Source organism: Aquarana catesbeiana, linkage group LG02 (assembly GCF_042186555.1).
Source record: "Aquarana catesbeiana isolate 2022-GZ linkage group LG02, ASM4218655v1, whole genome shotgun sequence".
NCBI lineage: Eukaryota > Metazoa > Chordata > Amphibia > Anura > Ranidae > Aquarana > Aquarana catesbeiana.
This window is the reverse complement of record NC_133325.1, coordinates 112,355,725-112,382,735: the sequence shown is the minus strand read 5'-3', so window position 1 is coordinate 112,382,735 and position 27,011 is coordinate 112,355,725. Positions and strand designations below refer to the sequence as shown.

At 40.9% G+C, this 27,011-nt stretch overlaps 1 protein-coding gene across 2 annotated transcripts in view; it reads left to right on the top strand.

The window, feature by feature from the left end:
- Positions 1-27,011, top strand: part of LOC141127143 (cilia- and flagella-associated protein 337-like) — a 238,643-nt gene that overhangs the window by 187,147 nt on the left and 24,485 nt on the right. For both annotated transcript variants that reach the window (XM_073613357.1, XM_073613358.1), the window contains exons 23-28: positions 3,565-3,657; positions 3,763-3,821; positions 3,977-4,118; positions 6,827-6,866; positions 11,513-11,601; positions 23,023-23,207. In XM_073613357.1, the coding sequence (XP_073469458.1) occupies positions 3,565-3,657; positions 3,763-3,821; positions 3,977-4,118; positions 6,827-6,866; positions 11,513-11,601; positions 23,023-23,207 (608 nt within the window). The remainder of the gene's footprint in view (positions 1-3,564; positions 3,658-3,762; positions 3,822-3,976; positions 4,119-6,826; positions 6,867-11,512; positions 11,602-23,022; positions 23,208-27,011) is intronic.

Here is a 27,011-nt window from a genome sequence, read left to right as displayed (position 1 = left end):
CTACTATTCCTTTATATTGGCTTTTGGAATTTACAAATGCAGCAATTTAGAATATGGATGAAAGGTTTATCGCTGGAAAACACTTTTTGATAGATAAAATGTGCATTTTATATACAACTATATAGATCAGACCAAAATGAGGGACAAATCAGGAAGAATGAGGGACAGAGGGACATTGCTCAAAATCAGGGACAGTCCCCCAAAATCAGGGACAGTTGGGGAGCTATGGTAATAATAATAAGAAAACTTTATATTGTCCTCTTAGGAATGGTCAAAAAGCCAAAACACTCAGAGAATGAACGTTTTAACCGGTCATGGGCATTGAACCTACTATAAAAACCTAATTTAAATACTTGGGTGTATGTAGTACACCCAGCTACAACCCTTCTCCTCCCCGCAGCTCTCCAGTCTACTTTACTGACAATTCCCATCTGTCATTTTGACAATGATAAAGAGCGGCCTCAGCTAACATGTCTCCATCAAATTACACACCCTGATGCATTTTGCCCTACCCACCAGGAAACCAATAATTAGGCCCTGGTGGGCAGGGCAAAATGCATCAGGGTGGGTGGTTGGGTGGAGACATGTAGGCTGAGGCCGCTCTTTATTGTTTATTCCCCTGGGCTGGTCGGGAGTAGCGGCCTGCCATCCATTCCTCTTTGCATTTGTCAGAGTTCCGTCTGTGCGCCATACGTTTTGTACACACTGCAGAGGTCTCCCTCATATTTTCTCTTCTGGTCGACTGTTTTAGCCTATAGTGTTAGGCTATTTTCTCTATTGGTTGGATGTTCTTTAACTACTTGACCTCCGGAAGATTTACCCCCCTTCATGACCAGGCCATTTTTTGCTACACGGCACTGTGGTACTTTAACTGAGAACTGCGCGGACAAGCAAAGCTGTACGTAAATGAAATTTATGTCCTTTTTATCCCACAACAAGAGGTTTCTTTTGGTGGTATTTGATTACCACTGTTTTTTTTAATTTCTTGCACTATAAACTAAAAAAGGCCAATAATTTTGATTAAAAAAATGATATATATATTTTTTACTTTCTGCTATAAAACATATCCAATAAAAACATTTTTAAAAATCTAATTTCTTCATAAATTTAGGCCAATATGTATTCTGCTACATATTTTTGGTAAAAAATCCCAATAAGCGTATATTGATTGGTTTGCGCAAAAGTCATAGCATCTACAAACTATGGTTTGTATATATACTGGAATTTTTTTTATATACTAGTAATGGCAGCAATCAGCGACTTATAGCGGGACTGCGATATAGATATCTGACACTAACTGACACTTTGTGGGAACCAGTGACACTAATACAGTGATCAGTGCTAAAAATATGCACTGTCACTGTACTGATGACACTGGCTGGGACGGGGTTAAACAATTAGAGCGATCAAAGGATTAAATGTGTGCCTAACCAGTGTTTTTGTGTACTATGTGTGCTGCTTTCACTGAGGGATGTGCTGAAAAATCGATCACATCCCCACTGTCAGGACATATGTAAACAATGCAGAGCTCCATCCAGCCTCTCTCCTCCAGTGGCGGGTGCTGGTGGACATCCATTGGCCAGCACCTCTGATCGGCTTCTGCAATGACAATCACATCAGAAGCGGCGTGCTCCCCCTATGCTGAGATGCAGAATCATACATGTATGATTCATAGCAAGGTCCATAAAAACATGGATGAGCGAGTTTGGGATGGGGGACCTTGACTGGCCTGGACTGGGATGAATTAGCGTGGAGACTGCAAACCAGGCCTTCTCATCCACATCAGTGCCTGACCTCACAAATGCACTTCTGGAAGAATGGTAAAACATTCCCATAGACACACTCCTAAACCTTGTGTACAGCCTTCCCAGAAGAGTTGAAGCTGTTATAGCTGCAAAGGGTGGGCCAACTCTATATTGAACCCTTCTGATTAAGACTGGGATGCCATTAAAGTTTACATGCGTGTAAAGGCAGGCGTCACAATACTTTTGGTAATATAGTGTATACACGTGATTCTGCACAGAACAGTAAATCTGCTATGGGGCAGTCGGCAAGTGGTTAACACTTGGGGAGTAAATGTTCTTAACCACTTGCTGCCCGCCCACCGTCAAATGACGGCGGGACGGTGCAGCTGTTATCCTGGGCCACCGTCATATGACGTGACGGCCTTCCAGGCCCCCCGCCAGTGCTTGTGCCCGGCGGCCGCAATGTCCACTGGGCACCCGCGATTGCCCGGTAACTGAGCAGGACCACACAGATCCACGTCCTGTCAGATGGGAGGAGACCGATGGTGTGTTCCTTGTACAGAGGAACACCGATCGGTCTCCTCCCCTTGTGAGTCCCTGCCCCCTACAGTTAGAATCACTCCCTAGGAACATAATTAACCCCTACAGCGCCCCCTCCTGGTTAACCCCTTCATTGCCAGTCACATTCATACAGTAATCAATGCATTTTTATAGCACGGATCGCTGTATAAATGTGAATGGTCCCAAAAATGTGTCAAAAGTGTCCGATGTGTCCGCCGCAATATTGCAGTCACGATAAAAATCGCACATCGCCGCCATTTCTAGTAAAAAAATTAAAAAAATAAAAATGCTATAAATCTATCCCCTTATTTTGTAGACACTATAACTTTTTCGCAAACCAATAAATATACGCTTATTGCAATATTTTTTACCAAAAATATGTAGAAGAATACGTATCGGCCTAAATTGAGGAAAAAATTTGTTTTAAAAAAAAAATTTGGATATTTATTATAGCAAAAAGTAAAAAATATTGTGTTTTTTTCAAACTTGTCACTCTTGTTTTGTTTATAGCGCAAGAAATAAAAAACACAGGGGTGATCAAATACCACCAAAAGAAATCTCTATTAGTGGGGAAAAAAATGATAAAAATTTCATTTGGGTACAGTGTTGCATGACCGCGCAATTGTTATTCAAAGTGCAACAACGCTGAAAACTGAAAATTGGCTTGGGCAGGAAGGGGGTGAAAATGCCCTCTATGGAAGTGGTTAAAGTGATTATAAAGCTTTGTATTTTTTTTTTATTATTAAAATATTAAACATCTCATACTTACCTGGTCTATGCAATGGTTTTGCACAAAGCAGCCTTGATCCTCTTCTTCTTAGATCCTTCGCCGTCGCCCTTGGCTCCTCCTTTTTAGCGAGTGCCCACCATAGGGAGCTGCTTTCTATAAGGGCATGTCTATAGACACAGATAGGGTTGTTGGGGCCTGCCACCCTCCCTCTTCACATAATTTGATTGACAGTAGCGTAAGCCAATGGCTCCCACTGCTATTAATCTGCCCAGTGAGGAGGGAGAGAAGCCGGTAGGTGCCTTATGATATGTGTAACAGGGGGTCAGAGCAAATGTTTTTAGTAGAGTACAGGTTCACTTTAAACTCATTATGATACAATGTAAATGTAAGGTGTCATTTTTTTTTTAATTTTTTTTTTTTTTTTTTTAATATATTTTTTTTTAATGTTTTTTTTTTTATGTTGATAGTCTTTGCATTTATTTGCAGACATCTGCAGTGTTTTAATCTGAATGTGTATTTTTGTTACAGTGACAGACCGGAGTGTCAGCAAGATTCTTTTTCTGAAAACACGGACAGTGAGATTACAGGCAGCTGGTTCCTTGGTCTCCAATGGACCTCTTGGTAATGTACAATAAATTTTAATTAGTGGCCCTCTAGACTTGTATTAAAGAAGCACGCACAAAAAAAAAAAAAAAAAAAAAAAAAAACATTTTATGTGTTATATAGGTTTGGTCAATTTCTGGAATTTGCTGCATGGAGGGAAACTGACTGCAAGCTTCAAACCAGTAAGTGTTGGTCTGATTCTGAGCAAGCCATTCCACTGAAAAACATGAAACTATAATAAATACAAGTATACAAATATTTTCAGTGAATAAAATTTAAATTAAATTGAAATTTTGATCTATCTTACCTCTATGGATTGTTCTTTTTCATTCTTTAGTCTAAAGCTGGGACCCAGATCAGCAGTCTTGCTGTAAAAAAAGACAATTCACTGTTGTTTGTAGGAGATTATATTGGATACATTTATACTTATGAGATTAAAGACTATTCTATATACGGGCCTGAGCAAGATCGTCCAATGAGTAAGTTTAACTTTTTTTTAATACATTTAAAATACCTTAGATGTGAATACATTTTAATAACCCGCACTGTTTAACAGCAAGCAGTGGCCAATATCTTGAGTATTCATATAAAAAATTAACATGACTGAATTTTACTTTTTGAATGTGATCTAGAGGTAGAAGAATTTCATTTTTTAAAGAATAACATTTATGTAAATATGAGATCGAAATGTTTACTTTTGTATTAGGAAAGTAGGACAACAGCAGGTGGAGCTCCAGGTTCCTTTTCATATATTTATGGGTCTAGTCTTAGCTTCTCTGTTGCAAAAAAGCCTACTGTTCACTGAACCCAACAGCTCAAGCTTACATCAGCAAACCCAGTTGCTCTTACCTCATCCTTTCTACTGTGTTAAGAATTTAGAATGTGTTTTGTTTAGGTTCCTTGATTTTAATGAAGGACACCTGGATCTTTTTTAAAAAAAGGGTTTGTCTTTTTTACAGATAGGGTTTACATAAATTGTATTTACAAAGGAAAGGAAAGAAGGTTAGGGGACAAAGGTATTGAAAGAAAGAGAAGAGACGGTCTACCATCTAGACTGGCACTACTCTTTCCTAGTACAGGCAGTCCCAGAGTTACGAACACCCGAGTTACGAACAACTCCTACTTACGAACGGACCTCAATGCCACTTGTGCTTCATGCTGGTCCTGGATACCTCCGAGCAGCTATCTTGCAGCACCGGACACATCCCACACTGCAGTACTACATGTAGTGCATGCCCAGAAGCGCCCGGAACAACCCACATCCCTGCACAGGCTGAAGTTACACTTAAAAATGCACTGTTCCGACTTGCACACAAATTCCACTTAAGAACAAACCTACAGTCCCTATTGTGTTTGTAACCCATGGACTGCCTGTACAACTCTTATGCACAAGAGGCCTCTGTCTGTTCTTGGAAAACTCCCATCAGATGGGTTGCAGCAAATTGTAGTTCTATGCTTGCAGAATCAAGGAGGACTGCAAGAATGCAGCAACAATGAACAGGTGCGGGAAGTAAAATCCCCTAGGGAGTTATACTGGCTAATATGCAGCACTCAGGTATTCCTTCATGAGAAGACCAATTAGTGTCAGTGCTTAGCAGATCTTTCATGGCTGTTTTATGATCCTAATCTGCCCTAATACAAAGCTACTTGTAGTCTTCTCTTCATTCTCTTCAGGAGGCATATGTTAGTTTTATATCAAAGTTGCTGAGTTGCAATTTTATCACCTCCAACATAGGTGCTCTAGAGGAACATTTAATCAAGGAGAGAGAGTATGAACGTTAACAGCTCCTGCTGCACTTTCTCTTTAAAACACCAGTGTCATGGGTGCATCTTATATTAAATGTTTTTTTTTTTTTAAATAAAGATTTTAAACACATACTAAAAAAAAAAAGTTAAATTTGTAAACTTGAAAGAAAGATACAACTGGGCTTAACATTATAGTTTCTTTTTAAAGAGACCCTGTCAGGACTCTTCCTGTGAGAGAAGATGTAATAGCTTCACCTCTGTGGCAGCCTGTGTTACCTTACTTCCCTACTTTTCCCTACTTGAGTTCCCTGACATGGCAGTATGAATTCATATGTATTTTCAAATGTATGCAACACAAACCTGAGATTTAACATTCTTTAACCTAGTTTTTAACCTTAACCACTTGCCGACCGTGTCATGCAGATATACTGCGGCACAATGGCACTCCTGGGTGAAATCCCGTATGGGTACATCCTACCAGCTTTCACCCACCAGAGGGCGCGTGCGTTGGCGGACACGATTGCTGCCAGCCACGTGCGATCACATGCACGAGCACCATCACGGGCACACACAAATCCCTGTGCTGTCAGATTAGAGGAGCCATAGAGTTTCTTCCTTCTAAGTAGGAAAAACAATATGGCTCCTCTCCTAGTCAATCCCATTCCCACACAGATAGAACATGCTGAGGGAACACACATTTAACCCCTTGATCGCCCCCTAGTGTTAACCCCTTCCCTGCCAGTGACATTTACACAGTAATCAGTGCATTTTTATAGCACTGATCTCTATATAAATGCCAATGGTCCCAAAAAAGTGTCAAAAGTCTCCGATCTGTCCGTCACAATTTTGCAGTAAAAATCGCAGATCACCGACATTACTAGTAAAAAATAAAAATAAAATAAAAATGCCATAAATCTTTCCCATAGTTTGCAGACACTATAACTTTCGCGCAAACCAATCAATATAAGCTTATTTTTTTTTTACCAAAAATATATAGAAGAATATATATTGGCCTAAACTGATGATGTGTTTATAGCACAAAAAATAAAAACCACAGAGGTGATCAAATACCACCAAAAGAGAGCTCTGATTGTGGGAAAAAAGGACGCAAATTTCGTTTGGGCACAGCGTCGAATGACTGCACAATTGTCAGTTAAAATGACTTTCCGGGGCTGAAACGGTTAAGATGTTGAGAATGTGCTTTGTGCTGACTACGTGGAAAGTGTACAGGAGACATTTTGTATTCCTTTGTAAATTGCCCTACCTTTCCTTTGTTGCTAGTTTTAAATTAATCCGAGCGGCTAACATTCTTGGTTTGTCTGTAGTTGGTCCTCCATATAGTCTGATGCAGAATCTAGCAAGGGACTATGCAGTATATGCTGCATGCTTTACCTATTTAATGTCAAACTAATGCATAATAGTTACATGTTTTCTTTTGCAGATGTATGTCACTGGAGAGCACATGTGGACATGATCACAGAGTGAGTACTGTATACTTTGCTTCTTTTAATAGATCTGTATATCTTACGAAAAACAAAATGGTCTACATAACTGCTATGGGTCAGTTATGAAAAGGCAGAATTGTTGCACATATAAATCAGTCATACTCCAGTCCTACATTTTATCTTCTGCAGGTTAGAAACTGAAGAGAGGCACTCCATCTAGCAAAATCCATTTTTTCTAGAAAGATATACCATCTTTCCACCTATACATACATATACCATGGAGAAGCCTTCTACCTTCAAGATTGAAAAATAGGGAGATTTCGGGTTTGATTTTCTAAATGCAAATAGGCTGTTCACTTTGCAAGGAACTATGCCCCAGAGTTAGTGAATGTGATGAAGTTTCACTGTGCAAATAATAGCCAATCAAGTGCAAGGAAAATAAAAAAAAAAAACAACACAATTTTGCTTGCAGATGATTGGATGATGGTAGTCAGCAAAGCTTTACGTCATTCACTAAGCTCTGGGGCAAAATCCCTTGCAGAGTACAACTTCCCTTGCAAAGTGAGCAGCCTAATTGCCTTTAGTAAAAACCATCCTAACCTCCACAGAATGGGTCCTTTGGATTCCTTATCCTTGTCTGGCACAAAGAAAATGATACAAATGATACACTTTGACCAAGGTTAAAATATCTAATAAAGATAAATCGCTTTCCTATAGTTTAACATTTTTTTTTTTTTTTAGTATTTTTAGAAACTAATCCAAAAGGATGATCTTGCTTCAAGCAAAAAGCATATTGGAGTGTTACACTTACAGGAGAAGTCCAGCCTAAGCTTTTTAGGCTGTGCTTCTCCTCTGGGTCACAAGAGTGCAATTCGTTTTGCATTCCTGTGACCCACTTTCAGCGGAGAGCGGTCTGCAGTCCGCTCTCCGCTGACGTCCCTGCTATCAGTCGAGGCAGCGCGTCATTCCGATTTAAGAAGTCTGGACCCGCCAGCTGCCTTGACTGATGGCAGTCTCAGCGTCTCAGCGAGCCGCTCCCCACCCCTCCATAGCTCAGTGCTCCAGTGAGCGTGGAGAAGCAGAGCAGGAGAGATGCTTACTGACAGGCAGCATCTCTCCGCTCTGGGATCTGTGAGAATCGAGCCATCGGTGATTCGGTTCTCAGTGCAGAGACGCCGGGGGACAGCTGCAGCATCGGTCTGATGCTGCATCCACGTAGGTAAGTATGAACCTAAAAAAAACCCCAAATAACCCATACTTCTCTTTTAACCACTTAAGGGGCCGATCCTCTTTCTGAGATTTGTTGTTTACGCGTTAAAAACATTTTTTTTTTGCTAGAAAATTACTTAGAACGCCAAACATTATACATTTTTTCTCTAACACCCTAGAGAATAAAATTGCAATACTTTCTGTCACACCGTATTTGCGCAGCGGTCTTACAAGAGCATTTTTTTGGGGGGAAAAAATACACTTTTTTGAATAAAAAAAATGAGACAACAGTAAAGTTAGCCCAATTTTTTTTATATCGTGAAAGATAATGTTAGGCTGAGTAAATTGATACCCATGTCACGCTTCAAAATTGCGCCCGCTCGTGGAATAGCGACAAACTTTTACCCTTAAAAATCTCCATAGGCGATGTTTAAAAAATTCTACAGGTTGCATGTTTTGAGTTACAGAGGAGGTCTAGGGCTAGAATTATTGCTCTCTAACAATCATGGCGATACCTCACATGTGTGGTTTGAACACAGTTTTCATATGTGGGCACTGCTCAGGTATGCGTTTGCTTCTGCACACGAGTTCGGCGGGACAGGGCGCGTTTAAAAACATTGTTTTTTTCTTATTTATTTTACCTTTTATTTTTTATTTTTACACTGTTTTTTAAAAAAAAAGGTGTCACTTTTATTCCTATTACAAGGAATGTAAACAGCCCTTGCAATAGAAAAAAAGCATGACAGGGCCTCTTAAATATGAGATCTGGGGCCAAAAAGACCTCAAATCTCATATTTACACTAAAATGCAGTAAAAAAAATAATATAAAAATTTTATGTCATTAAAAAAAATAAATAAAATGTTGCTTTATGGTCTCCATACCGCCCTGCAATGGTATGGAGACGGATGGAGGCCATCTTCCCCTTACTCGTCTCCACACCAAGCTAGGAAGAGGACCCGATCACCTCTGCCGCTACCGACGGCTCTGGTAAGCAGCGGAGGGCACTGGAGAGCGGCGGGAGGGGGGGGGGCCTTTCCTGACGCCGATAAAAGTGATCTTGTGGCAAATCCATAGCAGAAACCACTTTTATCGGAAACCAGACCGCTCACTGAAGAAGGGGATACCGGGGTTATGAAAGCTAGCTGCTGCCATAACAATATCCCTCTTCAAAGTGCAGACGTAGATCGGCATTAGCCGGTCCAGAAGTGGTTAAACAAACATGCAAAGCAGTGTGTGGTAATGCACTTAAGCCTATCAGAAATGCATTTACATAACTCCAATGTGTCCAAAAAACTTTACATTGCTGAATGCTGTTTTCTGATTGGCTCTAAGGGCTTAGTGCCACAAGGAATGTTGAAACAATTTTGTTAAATGCACCCCCTATTGTTATCAGTATTGTGCATAACAATAGGATTAATCATTTTAGATTTTTCAGAAAACGAAGCTGCATTTTCGAAAATCATTTCCAACATTTGCATGGACTTATAGATGTGATTTGTGCCAACTGATGACTGGGTTGGTGTTGCTCTAATAATAATAATATTTTTTCTTGGAGTATGTCCATGTATATAATTTTAAAAGTGGGAGACATTTGTGTTCCTTGTCAAAGCAGTCTAGCTCAAAATCTGTTGTAAACACTGCCTACTCAGCTATGCATCAGCTGCCTACTGTTGGCAAATTGAAACTTCACAGTTTCTTTGTGAAAGAGCTGTGATCCTGATTAGTATACTTAAAGTAATTGTAAAATCTTGTTTTCTTTTCTATTAAAATGACAAACATGTTATACTTACCCGCTCTGTTGCAGTGATTTTGCACAGGGCAGCCCCAATCCTCCTCTTCTTGGGTCCCTGGCTGGGGTTCTTGGCCCCTCCCTCCTGTTGAGTGCTCCCACAGTAAGCAGCTTGCTGTGGGGGCACTTGAGCCAAACTGCAGCTCAGTGTATCCATTCAGACACGGAGCAGCCTCTATCCTTCATTTTTATAGGTTAAATGAGCAAGCTGAAGATAGAAGCTGATTGGTTGGCATGTGTAGCTGTTCCAGAATTTGATAACCCCCCCCCCAATGTGTCCATCGTTAAATTTTGGGTAGAAAAAAAAATATTTGCAGCACCAACCTTATTCCTCAACTGCATATACAGTAAATAACATTTGTTTAGTCTGGCGGACCTTAACAATTCGCAGTGGTTACCTTATCCCACAGGCCCCCTCCAAACAGGACACTTGGGTGATAGTGTGAGAACAGGACAGAAGGGTTGGGTGATAGTGTGAGAACAGGACAGAAGGGTTGGGTGATAGTGTGAGAACAGAACAGAAGGGTTGGGTGATAGTGGGAGAACAGGGCAGAAGGGTTGGGTGATAGTGGGAGAACAGGGCAGAAGGGTTGGGTGATAGTGTGAGAACAGGGAAGAAGGGTTGGGTGATAGTGTGAGAACAGGACAGAAGGGTTGGGTGATAGTGTGAGAACAGGACAGAAGGGTTGGGTGATAGTGTGAGAACAGGACAGAAGGGTTGGGTGATAGTATGAGAACAGGACAGAAGGGTTGGGTGATAGTGGGCGATCAGGACAGAATGATTGGGTGATAGAGGGAGAACAGGACAGTAGGATTGGGTGATATTGGGAGAAGGAGGCTGGGTGATATTGGCGAAGGAGGGGCAGGGTGATAGGGAGCTGCCTGACATTGCTGGGTTGGGGGAGATGATGATGCAGGCGGGTAGGATGCATTAAGCAACAACTACAGAAATGTTGCCAGCCAGCCTGAATGATGGTAGTAGCCCTTCCTCCGTACATGGCCTTATCACAGTGCCAAACATTCTGCAACATCAGATGATAGCTTAGGAGCAGACTGGTTGTGGTGCTCAGGGGGAGGCTGCTGCCGTTGTGCTACCTCCAGTGTCCTGCTGACTCTCCCCCTTCAAGTAAGTGGCTGGAGGGAGTACATGTTCTCTGGGAACTGGTAGAGGAACAGCGAGGCTTTGTGGGAGGAGGGCTGTAGGGGGCTGCTGAAAATTGAAAGACAGGCAAATCTGATCGGAGGGAGTTACTAATCAGGAGGTTGCACTGGAATGTTTTTACAATCTGATAGGCCTGCAGAGAGGAGTAATTAGAAGAACTACTGGTGGCAGAATCCCCCATGGGCAAAACAAAATTATGACTAAGGCATTATCCTACATATAATGGTAAACTGTGCTGGGAAAACAAAACTCCAACCTAGCTTTTATATTATTAAGGGTGGCTGTAAATTTAGATCCTTATACTTGCACAAAGTTTTATATCACCTTTTTTATGTAACCTTTTGTGCTGTGGAAAACAAAACTCTAACCTAGCTTTTATATTATTAAAGTTGGCTGTAAATTTAGATCCTTATACTTGCACAAAGTTTTATATCACCTTTTTTATATAACCTTTTGTGCTGTGGTTGCAATGGTTTATATAAGCTCAAATGCCATATGTTTCATAATCATTTATTTCTCAGGTTGGAAGTGATAGATGAAGATAAAGTAGTCTTGTCATCATCCTTAGACTGCGCAGTAAGGCTCTGGAGCCTGAATGGAGAATTTATAGGTAAATGGGTTTTGGTTATCTATATACAATACTATGTGTATAATATAAAATATATATATATATATATATATATATATATACACAGTAGATCAGTCATGTTCTTCGTGACTCTTCATGAGATTTAGTAACTGTTATTCTGTGCTGTTCTCTATTAAAATGAAACTGAACCCTCTTATCCTTTACAGTCAGGGAATTGCTATCTTAACCTAGTGAATGATGAATATGAGGAATGACATTGCTAACGGGGCTATTGATGGGATGGACTCTTTTTGGCTGGAGTTTTAAATTGGTGAAGCAAACAGGAAATGAATTGTGGGTGTATGCTATAGGTCCCCTTAAGTATAGGTCCCCTTAAGCCTGTCATTGTTAAGTAGGAGGAAGAGACCAATCTACTTTCACAGTCAGACATGGAGGGGAGGCAGGGCAGTATTTTAATCATGGAGGACTTCAGCTATCCTGATATTGAGTGGGTAGACAGAACTACGCACTAAACTAAGGCTTGCCATTTTTTGAAGGAGATGGAGGACAATTTCATGACTAGATATAATGCTCTGCTGAACCTACTAATTTCAAACAACACAGAACTGATTACAGATGTGGAAGTAGGCATAATTTAAGAAATAATGATCACAGAGTATTTACCATATATTACAGGAAAAGGAGATATGAATATAAGACAAGAACACACAATTTCAATAGAGCCAACTTTACTAAGCTGTGCTCCATAATACATGACACTAAGAGCCCTTTCACACTAACAGCACGGTAGCGACAGTGGTAACGTTTTAGCGGCACTTTACCAACATTTTAGCGGCACTTTACCATAGTTTTAGCAGTGCTTTTCGGTAGCTAGCAGGGCGCAATTAACCCCCTCTAGCAGCAGAGGAAAGGGTTAAATGCTCCCGAAAAGCGCCGCTGCCGAAGCGCTTTGCAGGTGCTTTAGCAGCGGTGCCCATTCATTTCAATGGGCAGGGGCGATGGAGGAGCGGTGTATACAGCACTCCTAAACCGCTCCAAGATACACTTTGCAGGTGCTTCGGCAGCGGTGCCCATTCATTTCAATGGGCAGGGGTGATGGAGGAGCGGTGTATAGAGCACTCCTAAACCGCTCCAAAGATGCTGCTTGCAGGACTTTTTCTAACGTCCTGCAAGCGCACCGCCCCAGCGTGAAAGCACTCAGGCTTTCTCACTGGGGCTGCAGGGGAGGCATTTTTCAGGCATTATTTTTAGCCCATTTAGCGCCTGAAAAACACCTCCAATGTGAAAGGGGTCTTAATGGGATCAAATTAAAACAAAGAACAAGCAAGAAAAGTGGGAGTGCTTTAAAGTGGAGCTCCAGGCTCATTCAGAAAAAAAATGAAAAACCAGCAGCTACAGATACTGTAGCTGCTGACTTTAAATGTTAGGACACTTACTTGTCCACAAATTCAGCGGCGTCTTTACCTGGCCCGATTTTTCAATCGACTCTCGGGTGCTGCCACTGCCATCTCAGCTAAGGGGAGCCATCAATGAAGCCTTGCGGCTTCACAGCTGATTTGCTACTGCCCATGCATGAAGCGTGCTGATCTTTGTGAATGACCCGGCGGTGGGGGGAAGGAGGAGGGGGCCTCAGAGTTTACCCCAGAATAGTTAGCTGGAAGTGGGAGCGGGTACCCGTCAAAACCAGGAAGAGGCAAACAAGTGGAGTTTCCCCTTTTGGGTGGTGCTCCACTTTAATGACATGGCATTACTCAGTACGTTCCAATGGGCAACAAATATAAAAGAACAAAGGTTAAACAAACCTGGGTGGCTAATTTCCAACATAAAAGGCTTATTTATGAGAAAAAAATGTCCTTTATACATTTAAGGCAGAAAGATCAACACTGGCATTCCAAAACTACAGAGAATGCAATAAGAAATGCAAGCGAGCGATAAGGGCAGCTAAAATAGATTACAAGTGACACATTGTTGAGGATAATATAAAGAATACCCAAACATTTTTCAAATATATTAATAGTAAAAAGGCTGGGACAGAACATATTGGCCCCACCATGGATGATCATGGAAATTTGATAATAAGTGACAGGGTGAAGGCAACTTTATTAAATACATTATTCTCCCCCACTATTACCCTATTCATCCACTATTTTCCCAGTCATCCACTCACTTCACGCTTTTCATCTCCATAAGTGGAAAGTTCTGTAATGCATTGAGGTGAACTGAGCAGGGTTGGTAACACTTGAGGAAATGTGTACAACAGGATCAACATTTTTTGCACTTATCATACAGATATAACAAAATGTTTAATTTTTAGAATTCATGTTATATTAGAGACTCTGTAAATCCTTTTGTTGAACTCAAAACCAAAGTTCATTGACATATAGTATATAGGCATAGATAATGTGGCTGAGCTCATAGTTTCAGCTATTAAAATGTTTCAAACAATATAAAACCACTTAGCAGAAGCAAGGAAATAACATCTCAGGTCAGCCAATGACCTAACAAAAAACTTAAGACTGGAACAGACATAAAATGTGAAAAGCAACAACTGCCGCAATGGAAAAATCATAGGGTCGGTATCAGTAATAGCTATCACATGGATGCTTTAAATCCATGGTAATAAAATAAGAATAAATCCTGAAACAAGATGCAAACTATCTCTCACCAATTGTAATCCTTCTCTAACCAATCCTACATTTTATTTTGTAATGCTTTAAAATACACTTTGCGATTTTATCCCATTTAATTGTAATTCTGGATCCTTCTTATTCTAGTTATTTTTATGCTAGCCATTGCACAAAACTAAATTAAAGCGGACCTTGAGTCATTTTTTCAACTTTCCATGTATTAAATCTTCTGCCCTTGTTGTTTTAACTTTGGAGAGTAAAACATATTTTTTTTCACCAGTAATTACCTTATACAGCCCACTTCCTGTTTCTTGTCTGGAAAAAAGCCTAGGCGTATGACATCATGCACAGCTCTCTCACTCTCGTGAGAGTTTGCCAGGAAGGGAGGGGGGTGAGTTATAAGAGGGCCAATAAGAGCTGCAGAGCTGGAGGTGTGCCTCTGTGTGTCTGTCTAAATCCAGGAAGTGAACAGGCAGCAGCTTCAGCTGCCCACAGTTATCATGGATGCATCCAGACTCAGTGGAGGGAGATTTCTGCAGCATATTTGGCAAGTACAGAATCACAGTATATATATATATAATAATATGCAAAGTGGTTGGAGGGAAGCTTCAGAATGGCAAATATGTTTTTATTACAAATTATGTGAGAAGACTGCAGTTGCTCTTTAAACTGATTAAATAAAGAATGAAGGTAGAACCTGAATTTTAATTTGATTTTCACTAGCTACAATATTAAAAAATGGAACACAGCTGGATCAAAACTGCAGCATGTGGTATGTTTAAAGCTGAACTCCCGGAAAACACACATATAAAATACATATTTGAGAGCTGATTTACTTGCCGAAGGATTTGTATTTTTCTCCATCTACTGTATATCTCAGATCTTCAGAGCTGTGTCACACAGCACACCCCCCTGCAAGATGCTGATTATATATCAAATTCTGGGTCTTAACTGTTTGTTTCTGTTCTGATCTGCCTGGACTTCAGCCTTAAACCATGAATCAACATAGAAAGGATCACTGATAAACGGTCAAATCAAAGAACAGTTTAAAGTACTGGTGTCATAAGAAAACATTATGGTGCAACAGCATCCTGTAAGAAATAATGAGCTTCATTGCCCACCACTAATACTATATTTTCTGTTTTGAAATACATGTTTAATGCCTGCCTTGGGGTACCAGCATCTTCCTTGCACTCCCACATTCTTAACTCTGTATCTCGGTCATATGACTTAGATAACCACCATCACTAACACTACATCATCTTTAGCTGTAGTTTCCTTGAGTCCTGCATAGCAGTCACAAAGAGAAGGCAGCAACAGCTCATGGTAAGTTAGTCATAATGTAATTGTTGCTCCTTATAATAGATGAACAATAGACAATGTGCTAAACATTTCTTAAAGCTAAACTCCAGAAATTACCTTTTTTTAAAAAATTACATTATTCCAGGTTGGTTACATCTAATCCTTCATAACTCACATCCGGAGGGCTGTTAGGGAATGCAGAAATTCACTATAGTAGCCTGTGCTATATACAGTGCATCTGGAAAGTATTCATATCGCTTCACTTTTTCCACATTTTGCTATGTTACAGCCTTTTTCCAAAATGGATTAAATTCATTATTTTCCTCAAAATTCTACAAACAATACCCCACAATGACAACGTGAAAGAAGTTTGTTTGAAATCTTTGCAAATTTATTAAAAATAAAAAACAAAAAAAATCACATGTACATAAGTATTCACAGTCTTTGCCATGACACTCAAAATTGAGCTCAGGTGCATCCTGTTTCTGCTGATCATCCTTGAGATGTTTCTACAACTTGAATGGAGTCCACCTGTGGTAAATTCAGTTGATTGGACATGATTTGGAAAGGCACACACCTGTCTATATAAGGTCCCACAGTTAACAGTGCATGTCAGAGCACAAACCAAGCCATGAAGTCAAATGAATTCTCTGTAGACGTCCCAGACAGGATTGTATTGAGGTACAGATCTGGGGAAGGGTACAGAAAAATTGGCCTCAATCATCCAAAGCACAGTGGCCTCAATCATCCCTAAATGGAAGAAGTTTGGGACCACCAGGACTCTTCCTAGAGCGGGCCAAACTGAATGATTGGGGGAGAAGGGCCTTAGGGAGGTGACCAAGAATCCAATGGTCACTGTGACAGAGCTCCAGTGTTTCTCTGTGAAGAGAGGAGAACCTTCCTCAAGAACAACCATCTCTGCAGCACTCCGCCAATCAGGGCGGTATGAAAGAGTGGCCAGACGGAAGCCACTCCTCAGTAAAAGGTACATGACAGCCCACCTGGAGTTTGCCAAAAGGCACCTGAAGGACTCTCAGACCACGAGAAACAAAATTCTCTGGTCTGATGAAACAAAGATTGAACTCTTTGGCCTGAATGGCTAGCATCATGTCTGGAGGAAACCAAGCACCGCTCATCACCTGGCCAATACCATCCCTACAGTGAAGCACGGTGGTGGCAGCATCATACTGTGGAAATGTTTTTCAGTGGCAGGAACCGAGAGACTAGTCAGGATTGAGGGAAAGATGAATGCAGCAATGTACAGACACATCCTTGATGAAAACCTGCTCCATAGTGCTCTGGACCTCAGACTTGGGTGAAGGTTCATCTCCCAACAGGACAACAACCCTTAGCACACAGTCAAGATAACAAAGGAGTGGCTACAGGACAACTCTGTTATTGTTCTTGAGTGGCCCAGCCAGAGCCCACACTTGAACCTAATTGAACATCTCTGGAGAGATCTAAAAATGGCTGTGCACCGACGCTCCCCATCCTCCAACCTGATGGAGCTTGAGAGGTCCTGTAAAGAAGAATGGTGCAATGACTAACCGCATGTGAAGTGTGCAAAAGGCGTCTACCCAGCATTCTGATTCCTGTCGTTTTTGGGATGTCCAAATAAAAAGGATTTTGATTTACAGTGGTGTGCGGCCATTTCTTCTAATTTCAAAGAAGAATGGGAGAAACTGCCCAAATATAGGTGTGCCAAGCTTGTAGCATCAAAGGAAGGTTGTAGGACTTTAAATGAAGCATGTAACCTATAATGCCGCGTACACACGACCGGACTTAGGGTTAGGGTTAGGCTCTGACGGTCTTTCTGACGGAGTTCTGACAGAGTTACGCTGAAATGGACTTGCCTACACACGATCACACAAGTCCGTTTGTTTAGAACGCGATGACGTACGACGGGACTAGAAAAAGGACGTTCAATAGCCAGGAGCCAGTAGCTGCCCTTGCGTCATTTGTGGTCCGTCAGACTAGCATACAGACGAACGGTTTTCCTGATAGAGATTGAGTCCATCGAAAAGATTTGACACATGTTCTATTCTAGGTCCGTCAGAATTTTAGAAAGAAAAAGTCAGATGAAGCTGACACACGATCGGAATGTCCGACGTAATGATTCCGTCAGACCTTTTCTGGCGGAAAGTCCGGTCGTGTGTACGTGACATTAGGCTTAGTGCTTCCATCCCTATTTTGTGGGGAAGGAAAAGAGGAGGTTGGGACTTTAAATGAGATTTGAACACAAAAAGAGATAGCATGATTTTACTTATATATACATATATTGGTTATTAGTGTGCTTCTACACAATAGCAATCTCTTTTTTTGTTCGCATCTCATTTAAAGTCCCAACCTCCTCTTTTCCTTCTCCAACTTGTAGCATCATACTCAAAAAGACTTGAGGCTGTAATTGGTGCCAAAGGTGCTTTAACAAAGTATTGAGCAAAGACTGTGAATACTTATGTACATAGGATTTTTTTCATTTTTTAATATTTAATAAATTTGCAAAGATTTCAAACAAACTTCTTTCACGTTGTCATTATGTAGAATGTTTATAGAATTTTGAGGAAGATAATGAATTTAATCCATTTTGGAATAAGGCTGTACATAACAAGATGCGGAGAAAACAAAGCATTCTGAATACTTTCCGGATGCACTGTACAGCCAGACTTGCTACCTGTATACTGAACACAGCAGGTTGCTTGGCACCTCTACCATTCAGAGAATAGCTTGTATTTTTTCAAAGAACGCAAGGCATTCTCTCATTGGACAAAGTGATAATTGTGATGTCTTTCGACCCTCCTCTCTGTTCCATCCAGTGAGAGAACACCTTGTATTCATTGGCTGGGTTCACACCATGGCCGCATGCGACTCCCACCAGGAGTCCGGTGCGTCCTGGTTCACTTTTTCAGGTCCAATTTCAGCCTGAATTTTTGGACCAGAAACAGACCAAAAGACGCACAGGGCTCCTGTACAAATTCGCACCGGAGCCGCAGGGGAGATATGTGAACTGGCTCCATAGAGAGCCAGTCAAAATCTCCTGCTTTTGCGAATTGGATGCGGAGAATCCGCAGTCAATTCGCAATGGTGTGAACCCAGCCTAAAAACAATGTAAGATGTTTTCTGAATGGCAGAGATGCTGAGTGACTGGCCCCTTGTGTTCAGTATACAGAAGGCAAGTCATTGAAGCAGCACCAGGAAGAGAACGCTGGTTGTATGTAGCATACGATTCTACTTTAAAGTTCTACATCACCAGCATCCCTCTGTATGTGAACTTTGAAAGATTAGATGCAGCCAAGCTGGGCCTATGTAAGTTTAAAAATAAGATCATTTCTGGAGTTCAGCTTTAATGACTACACCTAGAAATTAATGTATTAAATAAATTAAATCAATAAGTGCGGGAGACCAAAAAATGAATAAACCCACTTAACGATCATACAATATTAATAAGTGAATACATGCAATCTCTGTAAGCTCACCGTGGGCATAGAGAGGTTTGGTCTCAGGGACAGAAAACCTCCCCAACAGACTTTGTTTGTAATGGGTGAGACTGTTATGTTTTCATTCATTAATATTGTATGGGAATGAAGAAGAGATTTATTGAATATATTAATTCTCCCACGCATAATAATTTGGTTAAAGGCATACATTTTTAATCAATTTATTTTTATGTGTATTAATATATGAAGTGTTAAGAACATTGTGTGTTGTTTTCGGTAATTAAAGTGGCTGTAAATACTTTTTTTATCTTAATGCATTCTCAGCATTAAGGTAAAAAACCCTCCATGGTCAAGTTCCCAGAAGCTTAACAGTAATTCCACAAACTGTCACCTGATTAGTGAAATCTTTTCTTTCTGAGATTAGTAGTGGCAACCAAGCGAGTCATTTTCCTCCAGATGGTGGGCGGGGCTAGCAGGAATGTGATTGACTTTAGCAGTGGCCAAGACAGTCCTCCTCCTAATGGAAACAAGGACTGCCCCCCCCTCCCCCCCACCTAGCAGAACTGCACCCAATCTCTTCCCTATCACAAAAGCTGACGATCGCAACTACAGCAAAGTTAGAGAACCAAACAATGTTTCCCATCTTTTACAATGTGCGGGGGCACAGTGCCTCCCCCTTAGTGCAGGTGCAGTGTGTTCTGAAATTGGAATGCATTAGTGTCTCACTGACACTTCTCTGTGACGCTGATGGGGAGGGAGTCGAGTGCCGGCAAAAGAGGCTTTGTGTGCCGCTTGCAGCACCAGTGCCGAGGGTTGCCTACGCCTGGTCTAGGTACTGCAAATGACTGGTAGATTGCTTTCTTTACAAACCATACTGCTACTGCTGAAGCATGTATTTTTTGCAGCCAGTTGTCAGAATATACAGTAGGTTTGTTTGATTGGTTACATTGGGCCAGTGCACTTTCTTGTGATACACAGTTTCTAATACAGATATCAATAGAGACTGTTCAGTTTTTACTGTGTTTGTCATTTTTCTACCATGCATTCACTATTCCAGGAAGATACATTAATCAGCTGAAGAGCTAGAGGGGATTATACAAAATGTCCTCTGCAGATGTAAAAACTTTACAAAGCAACTACTACAAAGCAGAGAATTATTTTTATCCCAACCCATGGGAGAGGATTTTTAATGTAAAATCTTTGAGTATAGTAATATCTGCATTACCTAGTAGAGGTACCGAAGCATTTGCAAATTATATGGAAAGCTAGCTTCTTTTAGACCTTCTCGCACGTTATAACTAGCTTGCCGTCTTGTATATAAGTAATGGTGATGATATGCTTCACTATACCTAACTCTATATGTCATTCTCAATAAACCCATAGAAATAAATAACTTACATTGGGCTTCTGCCATGCAAAATTAACCATGTAAAACTGTACACTCTAGACTTGAGCCATTGCTAACTTATATGCTTATAATATAGTGCTCTCACTCTATTTTCTAAAAATCTGAATGCTCATATAGCTTTTTCTTACTTTCTAGTCTAGCACTTTATTTTCTGAGGCATCAACAATTTTTTAATTTAGGCAATTAGTCTTCTATTTTGAGTTTCAGGTTTGATATTTTGTAACAGCTGTTTAGTTCAAAGATCCATGAGCACCCCAAAGTTAGAGGTTCTGACCCTTCAAACTGAGAGGAACCAGCTGTGGATAGTAGTGTGGATTATATACAGATACCCCCCTGTAAGATCATTGGACTAGAAGTACTATCCAGCATACAGTGCCTTGCAAAAGTATTCACCCCCCCCTTGGCATTTTTCGTGTTTTGTTGCCTCACAACCTAGAATTAACATGGATTGTTTGAGGATTTGCATCATTTAATTTACAGAACATGCCCAAAACTTTGAAGATTTTTTTTTTATTGTGAAGCAAGCAACAAATAGGGCAAAATAACAGAAAAATTCAATGTGCATAACTATTCACCCCCCCCCCAAAGTCAATACTTTGTAGAGCCACTGTTTGGAGCTATCACAGCTCCAAGTCGCTTTGGACAAGTCTCTATGAGCTTGCCACATCTTACCACTGGGATTTTTGCCCATTCCTCCTTGCAAAACTGCAAACTGCTCCAGCTCCTTCAAGTTGGATGGTTTGCGTTTGTGAGCAGTAAACTTTAAGTCTGACCACAGATTTTCTATTGGATTTAGGTCTGGGCTGACTAGGCTATTCCAACAAATTTACATGTTTCTCCTTAAACCACTCAAGTGTTGCTTTAGCAGTGTGTTTGGGGTCATTGTCCTGCTGGAAGGTGAACTTCTGTCCTAGTCTCAAATCACACACAGAGTGGTACAGGTTTTGCTCAAGAATATCCCTGTATTTAGCACCATTCATCTTTCCCTCAACCCTGACCAGTTTCCCAGTCCCGACTGCTGAAAAACATCCCCACAGCATGATGCTGCCACCACCATATTTCACTGTGGATGGTGTTCTTTGGGTGATATGATGTGTTAGGTTTGCGCCAGACATAGCGTTTTCTTTGATGGCCAAAAAGTTAAATTTTAGTCTGATCAGACCAGAGAACCTTCCTCCATACATTTTGGGAGTCTCCCACATGCCTTTTCGCAAACTCAAAACATGGCATTTTGTTTTTTGCTAATAGTAATGGCTTTCTTCTGGCCACTCTGCCATAAAGCCCAACTCTATGGAGCGTGCGGCTTATTGTCGTCCTATGTACAGATACTCCAGTCTCTGCTGTGGAACTCTGCAGCTCCTCCAGGGTTACCTTAGGTCTCTGTGCTGCCTCTCTGATTAAAGCAGGGGTCCACCTATATATCGTGTTTTTTTTTTTTTTTAGTTCATTCACAAACTTTTCTTCTCAGCATTACATACTCACATATTGTGTGTAATATGTCCGCCTGTGTCAGATTTCGTCGGAAAGAATAACTTATATTATTCACTGCAGGCGGTTTCCATCTTCATTGTGGGCATTTGAAGCCCACAAGCATTTATTTCCTGGATGTGGTGAATGCTGTGCTCCCAGCATTCACCGCTCGTTCCCGCACATGCTCAGTGGCATCCTGGGAAGCCTGAGACTAGCTCCCAGGAGTCTGGGAGAGGCTAGAAACACACCTACTCCCACGGGAGGAGAACCAGGAAGTGCAAAGAAGAATAGAAAAATAAAAGGTAATTATGGCGATTTCAATTTTTTTTAAATGGCATGTCAGCATCTAGGCAAAGAAGAGAATACATACAGATATTGTTCAAAATTTGGGTGGAACTCTGCTTTAATTCCCTCCTTGCCCTGTCCATGAGTTTTGGTGTGCGGCCATCTATTGGCAGGTTTGCTGTTGTGCCATGTTCTTTCCATTTGGTTATGATAGATTTGATGGTGCTCCTAGGGATTCTAAAACATTGTCCCTTACTTGTTTGGAGAGTTCCTTGGTCTTCATGGCAGTGTTTGGTTAGTGGTGCCTCTTTCTTAGGTGTTGCAGCCTCTGGGGCCTTTCAAAAAGGTGTGTATATGTAATCACAGATCATGTGACACTTAGATCACACACAGGTGAACATTATTTCATTAATTATGTGACTTCTGAAGGTAATTGGTTGCACCAGAGCTTTTTATGGGCTTCATAACAAAGGGGGTGAATACATACGCACATGCCAATTATCAGTTTTTTATTTCTGAAAAATAGTTTTATGTATATATATTTTTCTAATTTTACTTCAGCAACTTAGACTTTTGTGTTGTGATCCATCACATATAATTCAGATTAAAAAAACTTTGAACTAAAGGCTGTAATGTAACAAAATAGGTAAAAAGCCAAGGGGGGTGAACACCTTTGCAAGGCACTGTAGTTCTATTAAATACTAAAATAAAGGATTACTTTATATATCTAATTTTAAATTAATTTAAATGATTATTATCATCTTTGTTTGAAAAATAACAGAACATTACCACCCGGTACTAAAAAAATGTTTCATTAAAAGACCTTATACAGTAGATGTAGAAATGAACAGATGTTAACATTACTAAATACCAAGTGATGTATCTTGAGTATAATTTGTTTTTTTCACTACCCTAGGAACATTTGGTCAGGCAGACCCATGGGAGGTTTTTACACCGGCTTCTTGGAAGCATCCAATGGTACCTTATGAGATCCTTATTGATCCAGAGAGTATGCCTGTGCATCCAGTACTGGAAGCAGATGAGCAGGAAGACCATTCCACTCAAGAAAAAGAAAAAGCTAAAGAAGTTTCAGATATAAAGGTTTGAGAAAGTTAATAAGCAATATTATGTACAGACTTCTATCTTAAAGAGTAGCTCTGGTCATTATGGGAAAAAAAAATGAAAAGCCAGCAGCTACAAATATTGTAGCTACTGACTCTTAATATACAGACATTTACCAGTCCAGGGTTTCACCCAGGAAAGTTCTTTGGGTCTCCAGCACTGGTATCTTGATTGTGGGAATCCAGCTGTGACTTCCTGGTGTTTTACAGCTGACTTTCCTCTGTGTATGTGCAAGATATGCTGCGCTTTCTGAATGGTCCCACAGTCTCCTGGAATATATAAGGCCCCTTTCACACTGGGGTGGTGGGGGTGTCGGCAGTAAAACGCCGCTATTTTTAGTGGCGTTTTACCGTCGTTTTAGCAGCGGTATTTAGCCGCTAGCGGGGAGGGTTTAACTCCCAATAGCGGCCGAAAAAGGGTTAAAACTGCCCGCAAAGCCCTGCTACAGTGGCGCTATGCCAGCGGTATAGCCGCGCTGCCCCATTGAATACACTGCTCCTTCACCGCTCCAAAGATGCTGTTTGCAGGAGTTTTTTTTCCCCTCCTGCCAGCGCAGCGCTCCAGTGTGAAAGCCCTCGGGCTTTCACATCGGAGACACAGCAGCGGCAGTTTTAGATCGGTTTGCAGGCGCTATTTTTAGCGCAATAGGGCCTGCAAACTGCCCCAGTGTGAAAGGGGCCTTAGTCTCAGGAGGTTGCAGGTGGGGGTTTAGCGAATTGCTGTTCTGTTCGCTTAAGCAAGCCAAGCAGAAGTGGAGCAGGTACCTGCCAGAAATAAATACCCACTCCCAGAAAAAAAAAACCTAACAGCAATACAGGCGGAGGAGGGGGAAGGAGGAAGTTCAGCAGAACTTTCCTTTTCTGGTGAAGTTCTGCTTCTTTAATTTGGTTAACAGTAGAAACCGATTATGTTTAGGTGCAGAAATGGTATGATGAGTTTGGTGTGGAAGAAGTTGATTGTCTTCCACAGAGCCCTGATCGTAACCTTTAGGACAAATTTAATAGATCTTCTCATCTAACATCAGTACCTGTGCTTTTTGTTTACCTAAACAGGCACAGATTCCCACAGACACACTCTAAAATCTTGTGGAAAGCTGTGGAGGCTGTTAGAGCTGCAAGGGTGGCAACTTCATTATAATGTCTATGGTTTTGGGATGGAATGTCTAACCAGCTCATATAGGTGTCCACAGACTTTTGGTCATTTAGTGTATAGCCAATAGGGTGACACTCTGGGGTTGATTTACTAATGGCAAATAGGCTTTCCACTTTGCAAGGAAAGTTGTACTTTGCAAGATAATTTTCCCCATAGCTGAGTGAATGTGGTAAGTGAAGCTTTGCAAAAAATACCCAATCATGTGGAAGAAAACAACAACAACATTTTTGCTTTTGGATCATTGATGTCAGCAGAGCTTCATCTCATTCACTAAGCTCTGGGGAAAATTCTCATTCAAAGTGCAACTTTCTCTGCAAAGTGAACAGTCTATTTTCCTTTAGTACATCGACCCCCTGTGTCATTTCAAAAACAGTAATATTTTTATTTACATGTTACTGCACAAGATAATATTGAAAAAGAATGCCTCCATTAACAGGACAATGGACTAACTTTTTGCATTGAATTTAATTTATCTTAGTAAAAGTAAAACCATAGGCAAAACATTAATTTCTTTCATTTTGGATGGAGTAAGGAAGGGTTATAATCCATGTCAGTTTTTTTTTTGCCATCTGTGTCCCATTAGGGAGATTTACCTTAATTTCCTGTCCCATAACCAAAACAGAAAGTGAGAGGAAATCCTTGCAAGTTAAGAATATTCCTTGGGCCCCCCAGGTCACCAGAATTAGTGCCCCCCATTGGAATATTTGCCCTTGATCACTTTTCTGGGGACAACCCAAAATTTGTGATTTTCTTTAACTTTCATGTTCAATGATAATGGTAAACAGGACAAATAGAGAGGATGACTATCCCTAAGGGAGGCACAGAGAGCAATAAAAAAATGGGTGTTCTAATCCCTCTCCATCCTCTTCAAAAAAAAATAAAAGAATGTGCCTTTAGTTATACTTAGACCTCTTGACCTCCGGAAGATTTACCCTCCTTCATGACCAGGCCATTTTGCGTTACTGCATTAATTTAACTGGCAATTGCACGGACGTGTGACGCTGTACGCAAATATACCGTATATACTCGAATATAAGTCGAGATTTTCAGCCCTTTTTTTAGGCTTAAAGTGCCCCCCTCGACTTATACTCGAGTCACCGCCTTCTGCCTACTTGATCAGCGTGTCATGCAGGCAGACGGTGGCCAGCGTGTGATATTACCATTCGGCGGCCACTCCACTGTTCAAAAGCCGCGCCTCCTCCTCGTCTGTTATAGGCAGAACACTCCATTTCCCAGCAGTCGGTGTACAGCCTATCACGGACATTCTCTCATCCTCGTCCGTGGTATGAGGATGAGAGAATGTCCGTGATAGGCTGACCGCTGACTGCTGGGAAATGGAGTGCTCTGCCTATCACAGACAAGGAGGAGGCGCGGCTTTTGAACAGTGGAATGACCACCGAATGGTATTATCACATGCTGATCTGTGCAGAGCGCCACATGGAAGCATGCACAGGACACAAGTAGGCTGCACAGGACACATGCACACATACACAGGGACACATGCACAGGACACAGGGACACATGCACAAGACACAGGGACACATACACAGGACACAGGGACACATACACAGGACTCAGGGACACATACACAGGGACACATACACAGGGACACATGCACAGGACACAGGTAGGCTGCACAGGATACAGGGACACATGCACAGGACACAGTGAGGCATGCACAGGGAATTAATGCAGATGCAGATGGGCATTGTTGACCCTCTTTTCCACTTACAGTAGCTGCTGCATTTCTCACCCTCATCTTATACTCGGGTCAATAAATTTTTCCCAGTTTTTTGTGGTAAATTAGGGGCCTCGACTTATATTCGGGTCGACCTATACATGAGTATATACGGTAATTTAAGACCTTTTTTCCCACAAATAAAGCTTTCTTTTGGTGGTATTTGATCACCTCTGTTGTTTTTATTTTTTGTGCTATAAACAAAAAAAAGACCGACAATTTTGAAAAAAAAATACTTTCTGCTATAAAACATATCCAATAAAAAAAATTTGAAAAAAATAATTTCTTCATAAATTTAAGTCAATATGCATTCTGCTACATGTTTTTGTATGCGATCCTGTGCAGGAGAGCTGCCATTAATGTACAGTATACAGTTGGTAAGCGGTTAAGATAGACAAGACATGTGTATAAATAATTTGATCAAAGAAAACAAATGAACAATTCTTGTTCTTTAGTCTATGAAAGACCACTTTGTTTTAGTTTCTGAAGCTAAATGGGATTCTTATGGGCAAATCAGCTGATATCCTAAACCAGATGCACTTTAATTATTTTGTGTCTTTGCTTGCTTACCTCTAAGGCGAAATAAACCTCTGCCATTTTTTTTTAAATTGGACCCCAAGAGCTTTTAGCCATGATGCATAGCTCCCAACTGTCCCTGATTTCGAGGGACTGTCACTGTTTTGGAGCAATGTCCCTCTGTCACTCATTCCTCCTCATTTGTCCCTCATTTTGGTCTGATCAATATAGTTGTATATAAAATGCACTTTTATCTATCAAAAAGTGTTTTCCAGTGCTAAACCTTTCATCTGATTTCTAAATTGCTGCATTTGTAAATTCCAAAAGCCAGTATAAAGAAATAGTAGTGGTAAAAAAAAGCACTTGTGGGTTCAACC